The sequence below is a fragment of the Delphinus delphis genome, chromosome 12 (assembly GCF_949987515.2).
Source record: "Delphinus delphis chromosome 12, mDelDel1.2, whole genome shotgun sequence".
NCBI classification, from domain to species: Eukaryota; Metazoa; Chordata; class Mammalia; order Artiodactyla; family Delphinidae; genus Delphinus; species Delphinus delphis.
In genome coordinates, this window is record NC_082694.2 from 54,892,500 (window position 1) to 54,915,539 (window position 23,040).

The 23,040-nt window shown below is 49.9% G+C and overlaps 1 protein-coding gene across 5 annotated transcripts; it reads right to left on the minus strand.

Annotated features, from left to right (window-relative positions):
- Positions 1-3,953: 3,953 nt before the first annotated feature.
- Positions 3,954-23,038, minus strand: ABCG8 (ATP binding cassette subfamily G member 8). 5 transcript variants are annotated; one of them, XM_060026706.1, is made up of 13 exons: positions 22,881-23,038; positions 18,214-18,315; positions 16,483-16,633; positions 12,706-12,944; positions 12,109-12,241; positions 11,749-12,018; positions 9,330-9,492; positions 9,158-9,241; positions 8,079-8,278; positions 7,575-7,651; positions 6,639-6,906; positions 5,537-5,664; positions 3,954-5,450 (listed from the first exon to the last, which is right to left on the minus strand). In XM_060026706.1, exons 1-13 carry the CDS (start codon positions 22,941-22,943, stop codon positions 5,313-5,315), a joined length of 2,016 nt encoding a protein of 671 aa, XP_059882689.1. In that variant the 5' UTR covers positions 22,944-23,038; the 3' UTR covers positions 3,954-5,312. The 5 variants fall into 5 exon arrangements, 4 of the variants coding, with proteins under 4 accessions (XP_059882689.1, XP_059882692.1, XP_059882690.1 ...); XM_060026709.2 differs by having other exon boundaries at positions 17,262-18,315; positions 22,881-22,896; XR_009521455.1 differs by having other exon boundaries at positions 5,437-5,450; positions 5,537-5,771.
- Positions 23,039-23,040: the final 2 nt, after the last annotated feature.

The following is a 23,040-nucleotide window of genomic DNA, read 5'->3' on the forward strand; positions in this document are numbered from 1 at the left end:
CTGTTTTCGTAAATAATGTCCATTATTTACGAAATAAATAACTATTCTGCCCATTTTTTTGATTGGGTTTCTTGTTGTCGTTGAGTTGTATGAGCTGATTGTATATTTTGGATATTAACACATTGTCAGTTGCATCATTTGCAAATATTCTCTCCCATTCTGTAGGTTGTCTTTTCATTCTATTGATGGTTTCCTTTGTTGTGCAAAAGATTGGGTCCCATTGGTTTATTTTTCTTTTTATTTCTTTTGCCTTGAGAGACTGATCTAAGAAAATACTGCTATGATTTATGTCCAAGGATGTTTTTCCTATGTTCTCTTCACAACCCCTGTTTGTGGTAATTACACAGAAGCAGATCTCTACCCTTCTAATGCAGGGAGGGCTCACTGAACTGTGTGCACGCCTCTAGAACAGTGGTTCTTCTCCTTGGCCTCACATGCCCTGAGGAGCATTTTTTTTTAAAACAGACCAGTGGAGCCAATCTCTGGGCGTGGGTCCATATTGGCATCTGTTAAAGCTCCAAGGTAGAGAACCACTGCTCTAGGGAAAAAAGAGAGGGAGGGAGGGAGAGAGGGAGAGACAAAGAAAGAAAGGAAGAAAAGACTGAATGGTTCTAACGCTCATGACGTCACCATGATGTACCTCAGTGCCTGTCAACCCTCACTTCACTCTGGAATCACTGGAGAGTTAAAGAAAAAACCCAGTCTTCTTCCTCCTTCTCCATTCTCCATTCAGGCCTAAAGCCACTAGCTGACCACACTGTGGTTGGGAGTGGCTGTGGGGTGTGAGTTGGGGTGGGAGAACTGTGGTGGGCCAGAGTAGGGTGAGAAGGACACCTCTGCAGACTTAGGGACAACTTGATTTGGGAGTTAGGGCCTTAGCAAGGTGTCCACACAGGGGAAGACATGCAGTGGAGTTGGGAGATTGGTTACGTATTGGAGGTTAATTAAATGAGTGAAAATATTAAGGCTAGTGGAAGCCAGGTTTCTTACAATTGGAGGAGGGAGTTATAATTGCAAAAAGGGACAAAAACTAGACTCAACTCTGTGGTGGTAGATTGGAATTGGATGTATCAATGTGGGGAAAAAATATATATATAAAAATTTGGACAGATGTGTCTGTCTGTACACACATACATACACATGTATACACATAAACATATATATGCATACATATAGTCCCTAGCTTTGTCCACTGAGAGGGCCTGGGAACAGTAATGCCCCAGTACCAATGAGCATACTTATCACTCAGATCTTGGCTTCTAAATACCATTTTCCACTGAAAGGAACCAAGATTCTTTAGAGAAATGTCTGCTTCCATGACTAGGGGTTGGGAAAGTACATGATGAGCCTGAAACACTTTGTTGTGAAAGTGTTCAGAGAATGATGGGGACCTGTCAAAGGAGGCAGAAGCCAGCTTGAATGGGCTCCCATTGCCACATCAGGGACAATCTGAACATCCAAGTTAATACTGATGGTAAAAGATTACAACCATTGAATAAACCAGGAAACCACAAGTTGATATTGATATAAATTTAAAAATGAATTAATGGAAAGTGATGAAGAATAGGCCATTTACACAGTTTCTAAATACCTGCCTACAAATGCTTATTAATTACAAAAGGAGGGCAAATGGTTGACTGTGGTGAAGCCTGGCAACTACTCCTTTGATCAAGTGATCAAAGTGAACAACATCAGTTTGGGACAAATCGAAATCAAGCGCCACTGATAGGATGTAATGAGAAAAGCACATCTCTTCTGTGATATTCCTGCCAAAGGTGCGTGACCTGAATTTAATCATGAAAATATATCAGACAAACCAAATCTAGATATATTCTACAAAATCTTCATGTGTCAAGGTCATGGGAGTTAAGGAAAGCTGATGATTATTCTAAACTAAAAGAGACCAAAGAGAATTGATGACTAGATCCAATGCTTGATCCTGATCTGGATCCTTTTGCTATGAAGGACATTGTCAGAACAGTGAGTCTTTCTTTTTTTTTTTTTTAATACATCTTGATTGGAGTATAATTGCTTCACAATACTGTGTTAGTTTCTGTTGTACAACAAAGTGAATCAGCCGTATGCATACATATATCCCCATATCCCCTCCCCCTTGAGCCTCCCTCTCACCCTCCCTCTCCCACCCCTCTAGGTCATTGCAAAGCACTGAGCTGATGTCCCTGTGCTGTCGCTGCTTCCCACTAGCCATTTTACATTTGGTAGTGTATATATGTCGATGCTATTCTCACTTTGCTCCAGCTTCCCCCTCCCCACCATGTCCTCAACTCTGTTCTCTATGTCTGTGTCTTTATTCCTGCCCTGCCACTAGGCTCATCAGTACCTTTTTAATTTTTTTTAGATTCCATATGTGTTAGCATACAGTATTTGTTTTTCTCTTTCTGACTTACTTCACTCTGTATGACAGACTCTAGGTCCATCCACCTCACTACAAATAACTCCATTTCGTTTCTTTTTATGGCTAATAGTCCATTGTATATATGTGCCACATCTTCTTTATCCATTCGTCTGTTGGTGGACACTTAGGTTGCTTCCATGTCCTGGCTATTATAAACAGTGTTGCAATGAACATTGTGGTACATGTCTCTTTTTGAATTATGGTTTTCTCAGGGTATACGCCCAGTAGTGGGATTGCTGGATCATATGGTAGTTCTATTTTTAGTTTTTTAAGGAACTTCCATACTGTTCTCCATAGTGGCTGTATCAATTTACATTCCCACCAACAGTGCAAAAGGGTTCCCTTTTCTCCACACCCTCTCCAGGTGTGTGTTTGTAGATTTTTTGATGGTGGCCATTCTGACTGGTGTGAGGTGATACCTCACTGTAGTTTTTGTGTGTGTGTGTGTGTGGTACGCGGGCCTCTCACCGTCGCGGCATCTCCCGCTGCGGAACACAGGCTCCGGACGCGCAGGCTCAGCGGCCATGGCTTACGGGCCCAACAGCTCCGCGGCACGCGGGATCCTCCCGGACCAGGGCACAAACCCGCGTCCCCTGCATTGGCAGGCGGACTCTCAACCACTGTGCCACCAGGGAAGCCCCCCTCACTGTAGTTTTGATTTGCATTTCTCTAAGAATTCATGATGTTGAGCATCTTTCCATGTGCTTCTTGGCCATCTGTATGTCTTCTTTGGTGAGATGTCTATTTAGGTCTTCAGCCCATTTTTTAACTGGGTTGTTTATTTTTTTGATATTGAGCTCCATGAGCTGTTTGTATATTTTGGAGATTAATGCTTTCTCTGTTGTTTCATTTGCAAATATTTTCTCCCATTCTGAGGGTTGTCTTTTTGTCTCATTTATGGTTTCCTTTGCTGTGCAAAAGCTTTTACTTCATTAGGTCCCATTTGTTTATTTTTGTTTTTATTTTCATTACTCTAGGAGGTGGGTCAAAAAAGATCTTGCTGTGGTTTATGTCAAAGAGTGTTTTTCCTATGTTTTCCTCTAAGAGTTTTACAGTGTCTGATCTTACATTTAGGTCTTTCATCCATTTGGAGTTTATTTTTGTGTATGCTGTTAGGAAGTGTTCTAATTTCATTCTTTTACATGTAGTTGTCCAGTTTTCCCAGCACCACTTACTGAAGAGGCTGTCTTTTTTCCATTGTATGTTCTTGCCTCCTTTGTCATAAATTAGGTGACTATATATGTGTGCGTTTATCTCTGGGCTTTCTATCCTGAACCATTGATCTATATTTCTGTTTTTGTGCCAGTACTATACTGTCTTGATTACTGTAGCTTTGTAGTATAGTTTGAAGTCAGGGAGCCTGATTCCTCCAGCTCTGTTTTTCTTTTTCAAGATTGCTTTGGCACTGTAACACTGCACATGTGTCACTTTTACATCACCACCATCCAAAGGGCAGACATCATTCAAGACTCACAATAGCCAAAATAGCCAAAGTAAGTGAATCTTGAATGATGTCTGCCCTTTGGATGGTGGCGATATAAAAGTGACACACGTGCAGTGTTACAGTTTCACTACATGAATATCCCAAGTTTGATGGTTGTATTGTATAAGGGAAGTGTGCTAGCACTGCTCTTCAAGTCTGAATGTATATTCAAATCTCCTGGGGATCTTTTTAAAATGCAGATTCTGATTCAGCGGGTCTCAGTGGGGCCTGAGATTCTGTCAGTCTAACTAGCTCCCAGGCGACACCCATGCTGCTGGCCCAGCGACCGCACTCAAAGTAGCAAGGGCCTAGGAAACCCATGGAGGACATTCACTCTTTGCCTCTTAAACATCCACCTTCCCCCTTCTTTTGGTTCCAGACTCTGGTTTTCCTTTGGGGATCATTCCCTGCCTGCTTTCTGTGCACCTGTTTTGGGTCAGCTTGTCCTCAAGGCTCAGGCATGAAGCATGTGACCTGGGCCTGCTCCATCCCGTACTGAGCCACTGTGGAAGGTTCCAGGTTGGTTCTGAGACTCAGCCAGGGCCAGTGAGATGCAACTGTAAGAGTCCTGGCTGAGCTGGCACAGTGTCTATAAACCTCTTCATCTTCTGGAGCCTTCCTTGGCTTCCAAGCCTCACAGTGGCTCAGACTTGCCTTCTGCCCACTAACTCCTAAAGGCCTCGAAGGCTTTTCTGACCCCACATGACTCCACCACATAGTAGCCCTGTGACCTTACTTAGCAGACAATTACTCTGTGCCTCTCTTTCTTCATCTATAAAACAGGATACTGTCCACCACAAAGGGTTGTTTTAACAGAGAAATTAATGACGTGATCCAAATAAATAAAGTGTTTTGCCCTGAACCTGGTGTGGAGCAATTGCTCAGTAAATATTTAATTGTTCAGTTTGGCTTTTGGAGCCCATTACCTCACCCAGAAAGAAGGGATGGTACCTCGCTGGTATGTTTTAGGTCCTTTTCTATACTGAGAATGGCTCAACAGAGTTTGAGGACCCTGGAAGATGAAGCCAAATATTCCACTAACTATTATGTTGTTGTTTCCGCATAGCCTAACTACTCGATTCATACCTAATTTGCTCCTGTCTTGTATTAGTTGCCTATGCAAATACATATCAAAAGGAAATAAATTAGCGACACTGTAGGTGTCCCCAAGTATGGTTTTCACATTCCCAGTAAATCGCAAGCTCTGGCCGGGGATCAGAAATATCTTTCGACTGTCTTTATTCTACTGCCATCCTGTGGCCAGCCTGTGCCACTGCAGCACTGTGGACAGGATGTAGCTGAGCTTTGTGTTCTCACGGTCCTCTTTGTGCCTGGGAAGGGTCTCCTTGGGAGAAAGTGCAGTGGAAGGGCCTTCTCGAGTCCCCCACCGGCGGGCAGGAGTCTGGGCGTGAATCACCAGTCCTGACTTGACTTCTGTTTGATGAACTTTAAGGACATATAGTACAGGACCATGAAGCCACCACTGATGCCTATGATGAAGAGGTAGATGGCGTAGAGAGGGTATGAGCCCAGGCCCATGGCATTGAGGATCTGGGGACAAGAGACATCAGTGAGCTCATTAAGAACATGCTCAGACGGCTGCCATCTCTTTAGCGTCCAAAGCCTTGGCTCCTTACCATGTCTCCCGGGATAGGGATGGTGATGTTGCCAGCTGCCAGGTGATACGTGTGCCCACCAAACTGGATCTGCATCAGCCCTTCAAAACACCATCGGAGGAAGGACATCTTGGAAATCCACGCGGGCACTGGAGGCGGTGAGAGTCACATTACTCACACAGTCTAATCATCTGCTCCCTGGGAAGTAAGCCTGGAGAGTGGCCATGGTGGCTCTGACCCAAGGACAGCAAGTCCCCTGAGGGAGCAAGGAGGGGTGGGGGTGAGAACAAAAGGGTGAACGGGCAGAGGGGAAGCTCGGGACATGGACTGGGGCAGAGGGACCTAGTGGCTGCAGGATCACCGCACGTTTGACCCATAATAACCCCAGAGAGTGTCAGGTGTCAGGTGTCCAGCATGTGCTCAGCTTCACACAGCTTACGGACTGGGGAGACTCAGCAGCCCCAAGCCAGAGATTACTGAGTCTGCACCCTGACCCTGCGGAGGCATCACGGTTCAGGGAGGAGGAGGAGGAAGGAACCCTGATCGCACAGGACAGGAAAGGCCTGTGGATGGGAGCGGGTGGCATTCCTATAGAGAAGGGATGCACAGGCTCCATCGTGAGAGCATGGAGTGTCCTGGGGGCTTCAGAAGAGCTGGGGGAGGCAGCAGGGAATGAGCAGCCCCAGGAACACTCGGGGAAAGCAGTGGCTGGATCTGCACCTTAGGAAGCTCGCGCTGCATGGATGAGGGTTGAGAGGGGACATGGAGGAACCAGGGTCACAGATACCGGCCTATCACAGTGGCCCACGATGGGCTGATGGGGCCAGGGTTGGGGGGTAAGGCAAGAGGACACTTCAGAAAGACACAGGAGGCAGAACTGACTTGGCTCACTGGTGACGTGGAGGGTGAGGGAGAGTCAAGGGTGGGCCCTGGGTGTCAGCCGGGCTGTATGAGAAGGTGTCATCTGCACCACGCCCCACTCCCCCTGTGTGGAGCCACTCCCTTGGCACCTGCTCCCAGAAGTCGGACCTAAGGGTTGAGCTCTCATCTCCAGGGGAAAGCAGGCCAATCCAGCCACAGAAGGCCTCAAGAAGCTTGACCAGGTGAGGGGAGCAGGCCTCACCTGTCCACAGGTTGTCCAAGCTTATCATGAAGCCCCCAGTGAGGTAGAAGGAGTTGTAGAGAGCGTTGCCGAAGAAGGAGGACATGTGGAAGGTGGGGAACAGGGCGGCGGTGGCCATGGCCATGGTTCTGCAGCAGAAGACCACCAGCCACACCAGCAGGAAGTGCAGCAGGAAGGGCTCGGGGCCCGGGCGCAGGTTGGCCAGCCAGTAGGTAGGCATCCCATAGATGATGATGTAGATACAGTGCTCGGGAAGCTCCCCTAGGATCTGCGAAGGACAGACCTTGCAAGGATGTGGAGCCAATGCCTTCATCTGCTACTGTTCTTTAAATGTTCAAAAGTAGCAGCCCCCAGTGACACCAACCTTCCCTCCTGGTGGTTTGATCGGGGTTGCAGCACGGAGGGCTGGCGGGCGTGGGTGTGTGGGACTCTCAAGCATGAGCTCACTGCTGGCTTCCCCCTGCAGATGTCATGTGCTCCCTCTGGGGCAGTTCAGAGCTCCTAAGACCTGGTTTCAAGTCCCCACCCTGCCTGCCCAGACCTGATAGCTGTGTGGCCTTGAGACAGCCACATAACCTCTCTGAGCCTCTGCTTCCTTGAAATGAGGACAGTCACACCTGCTTGACCCACTTCCCAGGGACATGGTGAGACTGGAGAGGTGAAGTATGCTAGGTGTTTCCCACCTCTTCTTTGTTAGGTTTCTGAGGACCAGAAAAACGTCATTCCTGGTCCATAGTCCTGGCCTTGTAGTAAATGTTTAAACAATATCAAGTCTCTGAAACTCCCCAGAGCAACGTGGCATTTGTAACCACAGATGATGCATGGCCCCACAGTTCAGCAAAACGCTTCCCTGTAACTTCTGTACAACGTGGAGCAGCTTTTTCTGCTCCTCCTCCTAACCAGGGTGGCCACTCACTCTCAGGCCTGACCAGTCACCTTGGCAAAGAAATACGGCTCCGCAGTGTACAGCCCATCTTCTAGTTCATAGTAAAGCAGCGCCCTCTCTGAGTGACCTAGAAAGGGGAGAAAAGGAGAATGAAAAAGTGAAATTAATTTACAGTGTCTCTGTTTCTGAGTCTCTCTTAGTACAATTAAAAATAGTTTTACTGCCTCAATGTCATGTATTTTTTTTAAAAAACAGGCAATTTTAGATCCTAATTTAGATGTTTGTAATTCTGTGAGTTCTGCATTGCTGTCAGTATAACTCCTGCCAGGACAGGAATGCCTCAGACTCCTTGGTAATTTGTTCTCATTTGCATACTAATACTAATGTTCGAACTTGAAAAACAACCATCATCTTTTATTTCACAGTCAGGGTGAAATTATTCAGTAAACCCGTCTTCTCCAGGAGCTCAGAGGAACTCAGGCCGGCCCTGGACCAGCTCATTGCATGGCTGACGCTGCTCCACGTGTGGGTCATGGAGAGCAGGCCACACTCACATTTGGCAATGACATCCAGGATCACGTTGAAAGGGACGAGAGCTCCGATCATGAACAAGACGGCCACCGTGTCCATGAAGGAGAGCTTCACGGCTCCATGGCCATAGTAGAGGAACCCGATGATCAGGGACATCAAGCAGGCCTCTGCCCCGTGGATGAGGAGGGCTGGCAGGTCTCGGAAGTCATTGGAAATCTGACGACTTAAAAAACAGAATAAAGATGTGCCAAGGGACAATAGGCACCAGCACTGTGACCTTGGCAATGTCCTTGAATCCCCGTAAGGCTCATTTTTCTCCTCTGTACAGTGGGGAGGGCAGTGCCCACCTCACAGTTACTGTGAGGGATCAAACGAGAAAATCGATGAACGCATCTGTCTCACAGTAGGTACTCAGTCAATGATTGTGACTTTTATCACCACTGTATCACCTTGCTATTTTATTTAAAGAGTTATCCCGAGGAAATAACCAATCAAGAGCGTAAAGGTGTATGTACAAGGATGTTTGTCATAGAGTTACTTGTAATAGCAAATGACTGAAGGTAATCTGACCATCAATATGGACTTAATGGGTAAATGAATTACGGCTAGATTTGGAAACCCTGAGGAAGACCTAACCAGATGAGAGGCAGAGGCGCTATTCTAAGGCGGGGGGGGGGGGAAAAAGGTTACGGAACAACACGTGTGATCCCATTTATGTATTAAAATGGTTATGTGCATGGAAACATCTTAGACTCACACCAAACACTCAGGTCTGGTTTTCTCTGAGGGCCGGTGGATCAAGGAACCTTCCCTTTCTACTTGACAGTCTCCTGTGTCAACTGAATTTTTCATAGTCATTCTGGGTGATTTCTACGAGCATCTGGCTATTAAGGAAAATTTGATTTTGTTTAAATAATCAAAGTAAGAGGAATGCTCTGTAGCACATGGAGGGCTGGTGCTGGTTTTTTTCAAATGATTCTGCCTCTTCAAATTCAAATTCCTCTTTCAAATTCACTTTAGATCCAAAGGGCTTAATTTGATACAACAAAGACTTTTGGGGAGTGTGTGTGTGTGTGTGTGTGTGTGATGAAATGGCAATTACCGGATCAGCGTGTCAAACTGCTGTAGGGGGCCAGGCAGCTTAGTGGGAGGCTGTAAGGGGTTGGTGTCCCTCGGGGAAGCTGGGCTGTCAGGAGACAGAGAGTGTCATGGGGGCTTGGGGGCGGCCACCTTTTGCAGGGCGCTCTTCACGCAGGGCCACCTGGCTGCCTTACCTCTGCACGTAAGTGCCCACACCCTGCTCCCTTGACTCCACTGTCCACAGAAAGTCATCGAAGCCACGTATTCTTTCTTGAAACAAGGCTGCAAGGGACTGAGCCTTCTCCCTGGTGGCCACTTCCTGCTCTTGGCTTCGCCTGTCGATGCTGGTCAAGTCCACTGTAAGCAGAGGGCGACCCGGGCCCCGCAGGTGCTCACAGCCCATGACACTGGTCAGCCCCCGGGGCCCCCGGGACATGATCCCCACCTTCTGAGAGTGGACCATGAAGTGACGGTCAGAGCAGAGAGAGGCAGAGAGCTGCCCAGGACTGTCCCCGATGTCTACAGAGAGCCTTCCTCGGGAGAAGGGCCAGTGAACACTGGCACTGGTCCCACCAAGCAGGCTTATTATGGGGACATCCCCAGGACAGAGAAGGAGGCTTTGGGCTTTTGGAGCCCAAGGCCACAGCACAGTTATGCCCTGGCTCTAACTCCAGCCGTCCAAGAAGCTTGTGATGAGGACTCAGCCTCCCGGGCGTGCCCACCATGGGGAGAAGGCGGGCTGGCCACGGGGAGGCTGAGCAGTCTGGCTCCCAGCAGCTCTAGTTTTCAATGCAAATTAGTCATTTTGGCTTCCCAAGCAGCCTGCCCAAAAGGGAAGAATGTTTTGGCTGGAGGGTGCCAGGGTCTGGCCAAATATTAAGTGTAATTCTCAGTGCCCCGGGAGGAGGGAGCCAGCACGACCAGCTGGAGAACAGGCTGGGCCGCACGCACCTCCATGTCACCCCCGCTGGTAGCACCTGGTAGCCCCAGACCACAGCCCTCCTCTCCCGGGGCCCCTGAAATGCCAGAAGGGCACACCCGCCAGTCACAGCCAGGGCCTTCCTAGGCCTCTCCTCCCTCCATCCCTCCCTTGGTCAGGGGATCCCTCTTAACCTCTCTGCCCCTTCCCTCCTCCCATTTTCATGACACATCTCAAGGCGGGATAACGTCTCGGAGAGGCCTTGTAAACCATGAAAGGTCCCTTCAGTGTGTGGGGCCCTAGCTTCAAACGCCAGATTCTCTGCCAGACCGTGGGGCCCGGATCCGTGAGGGCTATCTGCCCCAGGGTTTGTGGGCAAGAGCTCCCCCCGCCACCCAAAAATGATAATAATATAAAATTAAGAAAAAGAAAATTTGTTTTTTCAGATCTGGGCACCTGACTTCTGGTAACTTCTCTCTAGGGCTACAGCATATTGTTCCCAAAGGCCAGGCTGGCAGGTGCCCTCTACCCCCTTATCTGGGGGTGACCGGCCAGAGGATGACACACTGGCAGGAAGCCAAACTGGCACGTGGGCACAGGGAGGGAGGGTGACCTCTAGGTGAGTTCACACAGTGGCAGTGAGTGCAGAGGGCGAGGGCTGGTGGGCCAGAGAGAGTGGCCTGTCCTCCTAGGGGAGAGTTGGAGGGTAGATGCCGGGAGGAAGGTGTGGGCAGCAGGGCCTGGAGTCTGGGAGGGGCTGGGTTGGGAGGTGGGAGGCCCAGTTCTGCCGCCTGATTATAAGGACTCCAGTTTTCTCATCTATAAGGACGAAGATGACCGTGGCCTGGCAGGGCTGTGAGGGTCAAAGGGACACCCTCTGGTGCTTGGCACCTGTGGGCACAGTGTCTGCCCTCAAGGAGCTGGTCCTTGTCATCATGTTTACTGGGGAGGCCCTTGCTACACCAGGCCATCCTGGGAGGAAGGCTGGGCTCCAGGTGACCTATGTTTGGGACAAGCCCCAGCTGCTGCTTCCCCAGCCCTGGTACAACCACGCAGCCTGTCCGGCAGCCACAGCATTCCTCAGCACTCAGGATCCAGGCACCTGCTTTCAGGGTGGGCACCTGGAAAGGCAACTGTCCCCACAAGAATTGAGGGCCATATGCTGAGGCCTCAGGACCCCAAGCAGAAAGGCATCTCTGGTGCTGACCGCAATTTTCATACCTAGAGATTCATTGGCCAAGACCACCAAAAAGCCCTGAGCTGGCCTGGGCCCTGGGTCCCCCTCCACCACCCAGAGCCTCTGGGCTCCCTGCCTTTGTGGGGGAACCAGGGCACGGCTTTAAGATTTCCTGGTGGTTTCCGACCTCTAATATCCTGTTTCCCTACAGAATCTGAATGAAGACCACAGTTCCAGAAATGGATCCAAACTCTCTTGGATTATATCTCCTCCGGTTTGGAGCTCTCCGAAGGTTCTTATCTGTCATGCACACAAGGGTGGCTATGTCAGAAGCTGCTTTCTTCAGGCCCCCATTCCTAGCATTTGATGCTTGGCAAGCTGAAGCCTGTAATACACCCCATCTGCCCCCCATCTCCATGCTCGGTCCTGTTCTCCTGAAGCTTCTGAGAGTTTCTCTCCTGGCAGGGTTCGGGGTGTAGGGGAGCCCTGTTCCTTGCCTCTGGCCTGGCTGGCTCACCATAGTAGTCGGCAGGGTTGCTGTAGCGGGGACAGGGGTGGCCGGCTGCCGTGAAATACTGGACCATGTGCTCGGCTGCCCCCAAGTAGATGGTGGTCCCAGACGTCATCAGGAGGACCAAATCAAACAGCCTGAAGATGTCGGAGCGAGGCTGGTGGATGGAGAGGAGCACCAGCCTGTTGCCTTTGGCCAGCCTGGACAGGGTTTTCACCAGGTTGTGGGCCGTGAAGCTGTCGAGCCCAGAGGTGGGTTCGTCCAGGATGAGGATTCCTTCCCAACAAAGAGAAGCCTGGTTAAGGGGCAGGGCTCCGGCTGGACCGGATTAAGCCAGGCGGGCGGTGCAGGCCCCTCCTGCCTCACCTGGGTTCCACAGCAGCTGCACTGCGATACTGACTCTGCGCCGCTCGCCCCCGGACACGCCCCGCACGTAGGAGTTACCCATGAGCGTGTTGGCGCATTGGCGCAGCCGCAGCTCCGCGATCACGTCATCCACCTGGGAGGCAGGGGCCTGCGGGTTTAGGAGGGCTGCGCCGGCCTGCTCGCGGCCTGGCCTGTGGCGACCCACAGTGGAAAGACGCCTGGGCTTACGGCGCCAGCCTTCATTTCCCCGATTCAACGTTTGTTCCCTGATTCTTTCCACACATCCAGAGCAGCTCCCACGTGCCGAGCACAGCACCACTTACTGGGAACGTGGCCATGCCCCGGCTTTCTGCCCGCACGGAGAACCGGAAAACAAGTGAGCAAATATTCATCACACATTTGGGGCTGAGATGGGACTTTCAAGGAAAACGGGGGATGGAGGGGCAGGGCTGAGCGCACGGTGGACGTTTCGGACGGACAGATGGTGAGCTGGGTCGCTCAAACTTGACCTGTGGCCGGACCCTGAGGCAGGAAGTGAGGGACGGGGAGGGGAAGGGTGTTTTGGCTCCTTGGGGGTCACTGGGGTCTGTTAGTTACCCTTTTGTCACGCTGGGCCTGGGAGAAGTCTCTGGGCAGGCGCAGCTGGGCAACAAAAGCCAGGGTCTCGCGGACGGTCAAGTTGGGGAGCAGCTGATCGTGCTGTCGCACGTGGGCCACGCACTTCCTGACCAGCTGGGGCGTGCTGCGCTGCCCGTTGATCCAGATTTGGCCTGACTTAATCTTGCCGCCGTGGCCTCGCCCGGTGATCACATCCAGCAAAGAGGCTCTCCCACAGCCTGAGAAGCCACCAGAAGTATCCCTGAGAGCGGAGCTTCTGTGGGGGCCAGCCTGGAAGCCACTGCCGCCTGTGCGCTCTCCAGACTGCTCTGTCCTTGCAGATGTAACCAGCCCTCAGGGAAGGTGGCACAGCTCTCAGACCTGCCTAGGGCAGCCAACTTGAACATTCTGGGGGGTGCGGGGTGTTCAGGCCACGTCGGCCTGTGGCTGCGTGACAGAAGGCTAGAGTCCTAGTTGCCGCATGACTGCCTGTGCCTGGAGCGATGCCCCCCCCTCCTCCAAGCAAGGCTGGTGTTAATTGCACTGTGAAGCTTAACTATTTTTGCCTGGCAAACATGCCGGCAACATTTCATCGTTCAAACATCATTTGGCTCAGAAGCTGGCATTGTGGGAAGAACTAATTTTGGAGAATTAATAGGGTGTCTTTTAAAAATGCAAAATTGGAACGTATTTTCAGAAAGGGAGAAAAACAGAGAAGTAATAAATGTGGAAATGATTTTAAAACGACAGTACAGTGTGCCTATGGGTTCTGAATTTCTCTACACCCTCTGCACTCATTTTTCTCAGTAGTACCTTCCACTCTTAAAAAAAAAAGGATCCATGACATGCAAATTAACACCATCCACTTCTGAATGACATAGTGATTGCTATCAATTTGGAGAAGTAAGTGTCAGATTGGATCAGCTTCCATGAGATTCCACGAGACTCTTTCTCTGGCAGCCATTTGAACTGTAAATGCAGATAGGGTTCAGGCTCTGAGAAGGCCTTCTTGCAAAGGTGCTGGGAATAGCGCAGTCCAATTCCCCCAGGTGGGGTTTTGGTTTCCTTATTGCAAACTCCTTTTGGAGGGCGAATTTTTCAAGTAGTTTTAAACAGGGAAAACTCCAATACACAGTGTAACAGCGCTTCCTTACCACAAGTCCAGGCCTTCCGCAGGCAGCCCCCTGCCCCCAGTGCAACAAACAAAGTTCCAGAGGCCTTCCCGGTGATCCGGCTGCTTACCTACTGGAGGTTCTCAGGGTGGAAGGGGACCTGTACGCTGCCTCCTGGGTGTACCTCATTCAAGGTCCCTGAGAACTTAGGTGGCACAAAATAGCCAGGAGAGAAACCAGAGGGGAGGGCTCTGGCCCTGCTCCTGGCTCAGCCTCGGACATCATAGGGTCCAGGCTCTGGGAGCGCAGGGGACTTTGCTAACATTTACAGGGACCTTAGGATTCCCAGTCAGGGAGCAGGGTGACTACATTTCCTAAACAAAACCGTGGGAGGTGTGGGCAGCCTTTCCAGGGGAGGTTGCCAAGTATATTTGGGGAGATCCTCCGTGAACCAGGAGAAAACACCCACAGGCATTCAAGACCCTTATAAAATGGCTGGAATCTCCAAATCAGTAAATTAATTCGCCTTTGGCACTACTGCTGATTCTATAGAAGAAGCTAAAATGCCTGGGGGGCTGTTTTAATTAATTTCACTTTACTGTTATAATTTTGGTGCGCGGAGTATTGATCACAGGTGGTATAATTGGTAAACCTTTCTAAGAAATCATTTAAATAATTTCAGCCAAGTAAACCTGCAGCTAAACCACACTGAGCCTAGAGTCGAAAGTTCTGGAGATGCTCAGTGTGATTCCTGCTTGGCCTCTCCCCACTGCCCTTTTCTTCAGCCGCAAATCAGGGTTGCTAACAGCTGCAGGACTGTGTGTGGCCAGGATTAACAATCATGACTCTCAGCTTTGTGGAAGTGCCTAGTAAGGCCCGTATGCCCCCTCGACTCTCAGTTCATGAGGAAAAGCAGGTATAACCAGAAAAGCCACCAGGTGTTACAGACAAAACCAAAATTGGCCTGTGAAGTTTCCACATTTTTCTCGTTTAGATCCGAATTGTAGGGGCAGGACCAGAAGTTGGCGGGATTTGATCTGTGGGAGTTGTTTCGGTTACAAAGTGCATTTGCACACATCGTCGCATTTGATCTTCGGTTAGACAATAAACAGAACTTTTCCGCATCAGAAGACTAAAGACTAAAATGGTCAAAAAGTTGGGTAATCTCTACTTCTGGAAATGATTAATTGAAAGGTATAAAGTGCTCCCTCTAACACTGTGTAAGGGAGAAATGCCTTGATCTGTGTTTAAAAAGAAAGAAAGAAAGAAACAGCAAACCCCAAATGGAGTCACCTGTCCTAAGCCCCACACCACCGGACTGAGACTTAATACCTAACTTAATTACAGTTTCAATCTCTCCCGGGAGTGGAATCTTAAACCAGCCCATCTGACATTATCTGGTAAGCACTGACGGACCCCGACTGTCCCCCAAAGGAAGGTGACCTTGCCTAAAACAATCAGCCCTTTGCTAGAATAACTTCCTTGTCCTCCCTCCTTCTGCCTATAAAAGTCTTTCATTTTGTACAGCTCTCCAGTGCTACTTTCTGTCTGCCAGTTGGATTGCTGCCCAATTCATGACTCGTTGAATAAAGTCAGTAAGATCTTTAAAATTTAATCAGTTGAATTTGTTTCATCATCTGAGAACCAGGAAACCAGAGTTCTAGTTCTTGCTCTGCATTAAATGTATGTCCTTAGACATCATTCCTCTTTTCTAAACTTTGGTCTTCTCATCTGTCAGATGAAGGGGGAGTGGTATGGGGCAGGAAGATACTCTAGCAATACTGAGAACTAGGTAGTTTGAAAACCCTCCTCTAAAGATGCTTCCAGGCTGGTCAGGAGAAAGAAAGGTAGAATACAGTGCAAGGGAAAGAACTCTGTTCTCCAAGCCCCCTTCCAGTTCTGGCATTCTACACTTTTAAGTTTGGCCTGCAGAAGTGACTTTTTTTTTTTTTTTTTTTTTTTTTTTGCGGTACGCAGGCCTCTCACTGTTGTGGCCTCTCCCGTTGCAGAGCACAGGCTCCGGATGCGCAGGCTCAGCGGCCATGGCTCATGGGCCTAGCTGCTCCGCGGCATGTGGGATCTTCCCGGACCGGGGCACGAACCCGTGTCCCCTGCATCGGCAGGCAGACTCTCAACCACTGCGCCACCAGGGAAGCCCAGAAGTGACTTTTTGAAGCACTCCAAAAATCTGGATCTTTGCAGATGGTTGAAGGTTGAGCTAAGACTTGGGGTATCTGAGAAGTGAATTGTGGCAGAGGCTGTGCCTACCCACTGTTTGACCAAAACAGGAATCTGATTCAGGGGGAGCAATCAATGAGTGCTTCCTGTGGTGGAGGAGTACCCTGGAAAGAATATTCAATTCCAAAGCTGCATGATGCTTTTGGAAAGGCCTTACCTTGATATTAATGAAGGACCAAAACTCTGACTATAGCTGTAAGAGGCCCACTCATGATTCATAAGGGCAGTGACTGCCTGAGAGCAAGTAAATGGAGGAGCTGAGATTTGAACCCAGCTGTCAGACCCAGAACTTGTGCTCTTATCACTCTGCTTTATTATTCTACTGGTCAGCAAAGCGTTCTGTAAAGAGCATCTGTTTGTTTGAGGGACCACTCTGCATCCCAGGAGAGAGAGAACCCATTGCCCAGCTATTTGCCCTTATTGGTACCTGAGCTCCCTATGACGGCCAGCATCTGTCCACTCCTCACTTTGAAGCTCAGATTCTGAATGCCTAGCTCACAAGAGTCCTTGTGAGATGTCCAGGGCATCCTGAAGTGAGACAGCTGCTTAAACCAAGGCACCTGGGAGGCTATGTCCACCTGTGGGGAGACATGAAAAGGTTCCTCAGAGAGCTTCACTTCTGTTCAGCTCCCTCCAGGAGACATCATCCTGCTGATACACAACAGGACTGAGGGGTCCCCCACTCAGGTTCTACCAAACATGGAGGTGGACCCCACCATGCTGAGAACCTGAAGCTGCCATTTCCAAGTCTGAAGAGAAGACTTGGGAAGCATGTGTAATAGCAGAACAGAAATAAATACAAACATGGAGGGACTTCCTTGGTGGCCCAGTGGTTAAGAATCCTCCTGCCAATGCAGGGGACATGGGTTCGATCCCTGGTCTGGGAAGATCCCACATGCCGCCCAGAGCAGCAAAGCCCGTGAGCCACAACTACTGAGCCTGCACTCTACAGCCCGCAAGCCACAACTACGGAAGCCCGCACAGCTAGAGCCCATGCGCTGCAACAAGAAAAGCCACCGCAGTGAGAAGCCCGCGCACCACAACAAAGAGTAGCCCCTGCTCGCCGCAACTAGAGAAAGCCTGCGTGCAGCAACAAAGACCCAATGCAGCCTAAAAAAAAAATACACAACATAAAAAAATTTAAAAAAAAACACAACGTGGAGCAAAACAATGTTTTTATTTAATAGTAATTTACTGATAACTTACCGGGCATTTACTGTGTGCAAGGCATTGTATTCATCTGCTTATTATATCCATTATCATTCAGTCCTCATTGCAAACCTACTATAACGTATGTACTGTTATAATCCCTGTTTACAGATGAGGCTCAGAGCAGTGAAGTAGCTTGCTCAAGTTCACACAGCTAGTAAGTGGCAGAGCAGAGAAAGGTTATGGTGGGGCTTGTCAGCCTGTTCTAACTCACTTCCCCAGGAAGCCAGACTTGGGCCTCTGAGGTTTACCATCCCAGGTCTCAGCATGTTCTGCCTGGGCCACCTCGTATCTGGCCCTGGGGAGGCATGGGAAATAGGGGTCCTAGAATCTGACCAGGAGATTCCTGACAGCCTCTGAAAGGGCAGCAGTCCTTGCACTCTGATATTTTATTAGCTCCAGGGAAGTACATTTTACAAAAAGAAAAAATATACACACACACACACACACACATGTGTATATATGTATGTAAAACTGATGAGATCTGAATAAAGTCTGTAGTTTGGTTAATCGTATTATATCATGGTTAATTTCTTAGTTTTGATCACTGTGCTATGGGTAAGCAAGATGTTAAAATTAGGGGAGGGTGGGCAAAGTGTATATGGGAACTCTGCACTGTTTTTGCAACTTTTTCAAAAGTCTAAAATTATTTCAAAATATAAAGTTAAAAATGAGTTTTAGAGATTTTCCCCCACGGGCTCACATGGTTGGCTTTATGTTTTAACAAAGGTCTCATTGTCTTTTTCATGTCTGTCAACCCCCAGCTCCAATATGTGTAGTTGACGGACGTCTCCGTGGTGCTTGCAGCCAAAACGTGAGGTATCACTGTGGCCTGGACTCCGTCCTTAGGGCAGAGGGCCCCCAGCTGGGTTCACCCTTCCCTTCCACTTGGGGAATTGTTTGGCCCTCCCTGCCTGCTCCTCCCACCTGCACTCAGGTGTGCCTCTACCTGGTAGCTGAGATCTCGGACCTCCAAGGTATTGGACTGGCCACTGTAGGTGAAGTACAGGCTGTTGTCACTTTCAGAGGAGAACACGCTGTCCTGGAGGCCCTGCCGGGAGACATGACAGGTGAGGGGCTCCTTCAGAAGGAGGAGGACATAGGAGAAAACAGAGAGAGGAGACCCAGAGAGGTGAGAGCAGGAGCTAGCGTGGGTGAGATCCCGAGTGGACAAGAGATGGATTTGCAGGAGGAACCCAAGGGCTCTGAGAAAACAGGAGCATCCATGAGGGCAGGGCTCCGCTTCCCTGCAGAGAGAGCTTTGGGGCTTCCCTCCAGCACAGCCTCTGGCCCCAGAGAAGCTCAACCGCAGGCTGCTGGAAGCTGAACGCAGATCTCTCTTGGAAGAGACCCAGACCCTGGACTGGAGAGAGCTTTGTGAGCCTCTGTGCTCAGAGAAGACCTGGGCTGGGGGCTGGCCTTTAACTCTCTCTTCCCTGCATCTGGCTTAGTATCTCCTGATGCCAAACAGACTTTCCATACCCAGCATGTGAGAGGAAGACCGCTGTCAACAAGCTAGTGCTCGGTACTTGTGAAGACACTACCATTAGAGGAGTTGCATCTTATCTTGGTAACGATTTTTCACAACAAAGCTCTTCAAAATGCTGTTGGGAGATTTTAGAGGAAGTCCCTGTCATCACCATCGTTGTCATCCTCCTCCTCATCACCATCTTGTTGCTGTTTTTGGAGTGCTGCTTTATTTGAATGTACATCAAACAAATCAATGCTTCATGGTATCAGCTGATAACTTCGAATGATATTAACCATCTGCAGATCTGAGTTCCTTCTGTTTTATCAATTCAATCATTTAAATCACTGAGGCCCAAGCAAGGAAGAACCTGCCTCATAAGATTTCTGTTATTTTTTTTTAACATATTCAATTTTTCTTTCATTGCAGCAGTGCAGGGGAAAGTACACATTCATTAATAAGTTCCTGTTGATAAGTTCCTGTTGATTCCGATCTCCCCTCAGAGCTGCCATTCCCCCACTGATGTGTTCCTTCAATCAATCAATCAAGCATCCAACAAATACTTATGGGGGCCCACATCATGCTTTAGTCTTGAGTTTGGGGTGTGACTGTGAAAAGAACAGTCTTTGAGAAGCTTAGATTTCAGTGGATGAGACAGGTGATGAGGATGGAGCAAGACAGGCAGACGTAGAGGCAGGCTGACCTTGAGCACCCAATCAGGCTATATTTTCACTGTCTCCACAGCGTCCGTGTGCTTTATGTGGCAACAACATGGCTTGTGACTTCTGTGAAAATAACATCCAGCAGTCTTTGTCAAAGCATCCCTGCAATGTTGGAGGTAAAAGGTCCTTAAAAAGGACATTGAGACCAATGGAAGTGGAGGGAAGTAAATCCGGGGGACAGTCTGCTGCAGGCTCACTGTGAGGAGCCCCCAGAGTTCTGGGAGAGTGTGGAAACAGCAGACCATAGCTCCTTACTTTGTTTAATGTTTAAACTAGTACAGTAAAGATCCTATATTATATAGAAAAACATAGGAAAGATCAACAGCTAAGTCAGCAGAAGGACTGTCTTTGGGGTATAGGAAGGGTTACAGGAGGGAAGGGTCCACGGTGGGTAGGGGGAGTGGATGGGCTTCAAAGCTATTGGTAATTTGTGATGGATATGGGAGTTCACCATTCTTGTTTTTGTTTTTGTTTTTTGGCGGTACATGGGCCTCTCACTGTTGTGGCCTCTCCCGTTGCGGAGCACAGGCTCCGGACGCGCAGGCTCAGCGGCCATGGCTCATGGGTCCAGCCGCTCCGCGGCATGGGATCTTCTCAGACCAGGGCACGAGCCCGCGTCCCCTGCATCGGCAGGCGGACTCTCAACCACTGCGCCACCAGGGAAGCCCTAGTTCACCATTCTTTAAACTGCTTTGTCTGAAATATTTCAAAATATGTTGTCAAGTTGAGAGAGTGTGTCCTTGAGGAGAAGTCCAGAGTTCCGCTCTCACCTCGACCCCCAGCTGCAGGAGGCGAGAGGGTCACGCCCTCAGAGATGGAGAATGAAGCTGGTGGGGAGGTCATGGGTAGCTCTGGATTCCGGCGGGTCAGCCCTGCAGCCCTGCCCCTCAGTCACCACCTGCACAACGGGCATTCCCACTGCCTAGTTTTCCTATTGTATTTGGTTAAACCATCAGAAAGTCTGTCCATTGCTGAGAGACTCATTTGGGCTAACATGCATCCTGCTTGTTTGTTCTTAAAAGGTAAATATCTGCAGGAGGAACATTAGTCAATTGTAGAAGGTATGAATTAGCTCAGAATTTGCTTCTGCAACAAACAGCTGGGCCAGAATCTCCCCAGGTTAGATTTGGAGGTAGAGGTGCTGCTGAGAAAGGAGGGCTGGACACTTTGGAGTCTGGAGCAGTGTGTGGTGGTGACCTTAAGCCTAGAGGCTTCTACTCTCCAGGTGGGAGCTTGGAGGAGGTGGAGGATGCTGGGGCCCTGGGGAAAGAGGTATCAGATGGGAAGACAGATGAAAGAAAGGAGAGAGGTGCATGCTCCCTGCTCCTGGGCTAAGTCGGCAGGCGCAGGCCAGCCAGGGGCCCCGGCCACCAGCAAGGGCCTGTGCTATCCAGAGCTGCGTAGAACACTCAACTTTCAGAAGAAGAGAATTCGTGGCTAGGCTGGGGACCACCTCTGTTCCATTTTGAAATATTTTCCTTGGCTCCCAGGAAGGATTTGTTAGAGGCTTCCTGAGGTTTTGACAAACTCTCTGTATTTTTCAAATGCTTAAATATCTGTTCAGCTGACATCTTAATCAGTATGACTGTCAGAACATCACTTGAATTTCTGACAGGTGACACCCAAAAAAGCAAAAGCAGGTTTATTTGTAGGTAACCAGCTCGGCTGCTGCTGGGCTACATTGTAATTTCTCCTTGTATTAACTTCTGATCAGATTCCTGAGTCAGGAGCATAGAGAAGGAAACTCGGGGAGCGCAGAACCCAAGTTCCTTGCTCTGAGATGAGGAACCCGTGCCCTGGAAAAGTAGTGTCATGCTGAGGACTCCACACACAGGCTTCAGTCCCTCTTGTCCTCTTCTGGCCGGGCTTTTGCCCACAGACTGAAGAGCCTATGGGCCGAGGGCGCCTGCCATTCTACGTACCTGCGACCCCAGAATTCCCTGTGCAGGTGGCCACAAGCCCACTCCCAGGGCTGCATGAACTTCGTCTCAGGCCTATCCTCCTGGGCACCCCCGGCCAGAGGGGCATTTGTTTGTGGAGGGTATGGATGGAATGTGGGTGGGCAGGATGGGGTGACCACGTAGGGGTGTGTGTGGTCATGTGTGGCGTTGGGTGTGGGCAGATAAGGGAGACAGGCTGTGGCTTGGGCTGGAAGCCACAAATCCTAGAATTTTTCAATTTACACCTGGCCTTGCACATTGTGAAGAAGGTATGTCAAGCTAAGGGGATTAAAAACTATTTTATTTAATAGCTTTTAACTTGACTGGTAACTTTTAAATATCTAGACATAGGGTACATAGCCCTCAGCCTCTTATTCCAGGCTCCATAAATGTTAGGGGCAAACTGTCGCTTGGCACCTTGAATAACGGGAGTGGAGAAAAGGCAATTGGAAATGGCAGGGCCCGCACACATTCCTGGATGTCAGATTCGGGCAGTTCTTTGCATCCCAAGCGGTGGTGGCTGAATTGTCAGACCTTCTAGAAAGTGTCCCCAAAGCCACGGGGGACTTTGTCTCCTGTTCAGGCTGAGAGCAAGCACTGCAGCCACGGCTCCTAGGAATCCTTTCCCGGCAGGGTCGGCCCCGGGGGGTGTTCCCAGAGCACAGCTGGTCACCTGCTGTGTCTGCAGAGCTGACTGGGAGTGGTGGGTTCCCGAGCCCTGGCTGAAGTCAGGTCCTAGCCACTCAAGGCCAGTCCAGGTGGCCTGTGGCCCTTCATGTCTTTCTGTCCCCACCCCTCAGCCCACCCACAGCCAGAGAAGACAGATGGGACAGTGGCATGAGGTGGGCGTGGAAGGTGGGCATCTGCTTCCTTTCTGTCTTCTGATTTCACTTCTTGCTTCAAACGCCACCCACATCTTGATTTCAGTCAAAGTCCATTTTTCAGGCAAACATTTCTCATGTAAAATGACGGCGGAGACCCTGTACCTCTTGGCCCCCTCGCGTCGTGTATTCCTTCCAGCTCTCTCCGGGATCTTACGACCGCCTGCTGTATTTGGAGCATAAATTCTGATGTTCCCACAGAGTCCTCTGCCATCCTGTCTCATCAGTTTGCTGCCACTGAGGCTCTGAACTTGACAGCCACACGGACAGAGGAGACACTGCAACATCCCCGCGAGGTGCAAGCGCATTTCCGTGATGGAGTCTCATTTGGAAAGAAGCCAGATCGGCTCAGGTCGCAAACAAGAACATCATTTCCCTGTAGGAGCATGTCTTAGGACAGGAAGGGACCTCAGAGGCCCCCCACCAACCCCTGGCCCCTGAGTCCGCTCCCCTCAGCCCTCTGATGCCCAGGAAGTGGAGTCCTGCTGTCACGTCCTCGCTCTGCTTGTGGTCCTGCTGGTGACTTAGGACCGAAAGTTCCTGAGGGAGAGAAAGGTCCAATGTGCCCCCTCCCACCAGGACTGTGGTGACTCCCCATCACTCACCGAGTCATCCTGGGGAGCAGCCCTGTCCCCCAGCCCTGTCTCCTGTGGGGCCTCCTCAGCCATGGGGCCCAGTGGTGTCTGCGCCTGTCTCTGCAGCTTCCTTTGGACTTAACCACTGCCGGCCAGGGCCAATGTTCTCTGTCTCCCAGAGCTAGGCAAC

Bases quoted from the DNA above. Each gene is read 5' to 3' on its own strand.
- ABCG8 (XM_060026706.1), bottom strand. From the start codon at position 22,943: ATGGCTGAGGAGGCCCCACAGGAGACAGGGCTGGGGGACAGGGCTGCT. The intron at 12,019-12,108 runs GTGAGGCAGGAG...TTTGTTGGGAAG, and splicing joins GCAGCTGCTGTGGAACCCAG to GAATCCTCATCCTGGACGAA. The intron at 6,907-7,574 runs GTGACTGGTCAG...TGTCCTTCGCAG, and splicing joins AGCCGTATTTCTTTGCCAAG to ATCCTAGGGGAGCTTCCCGA.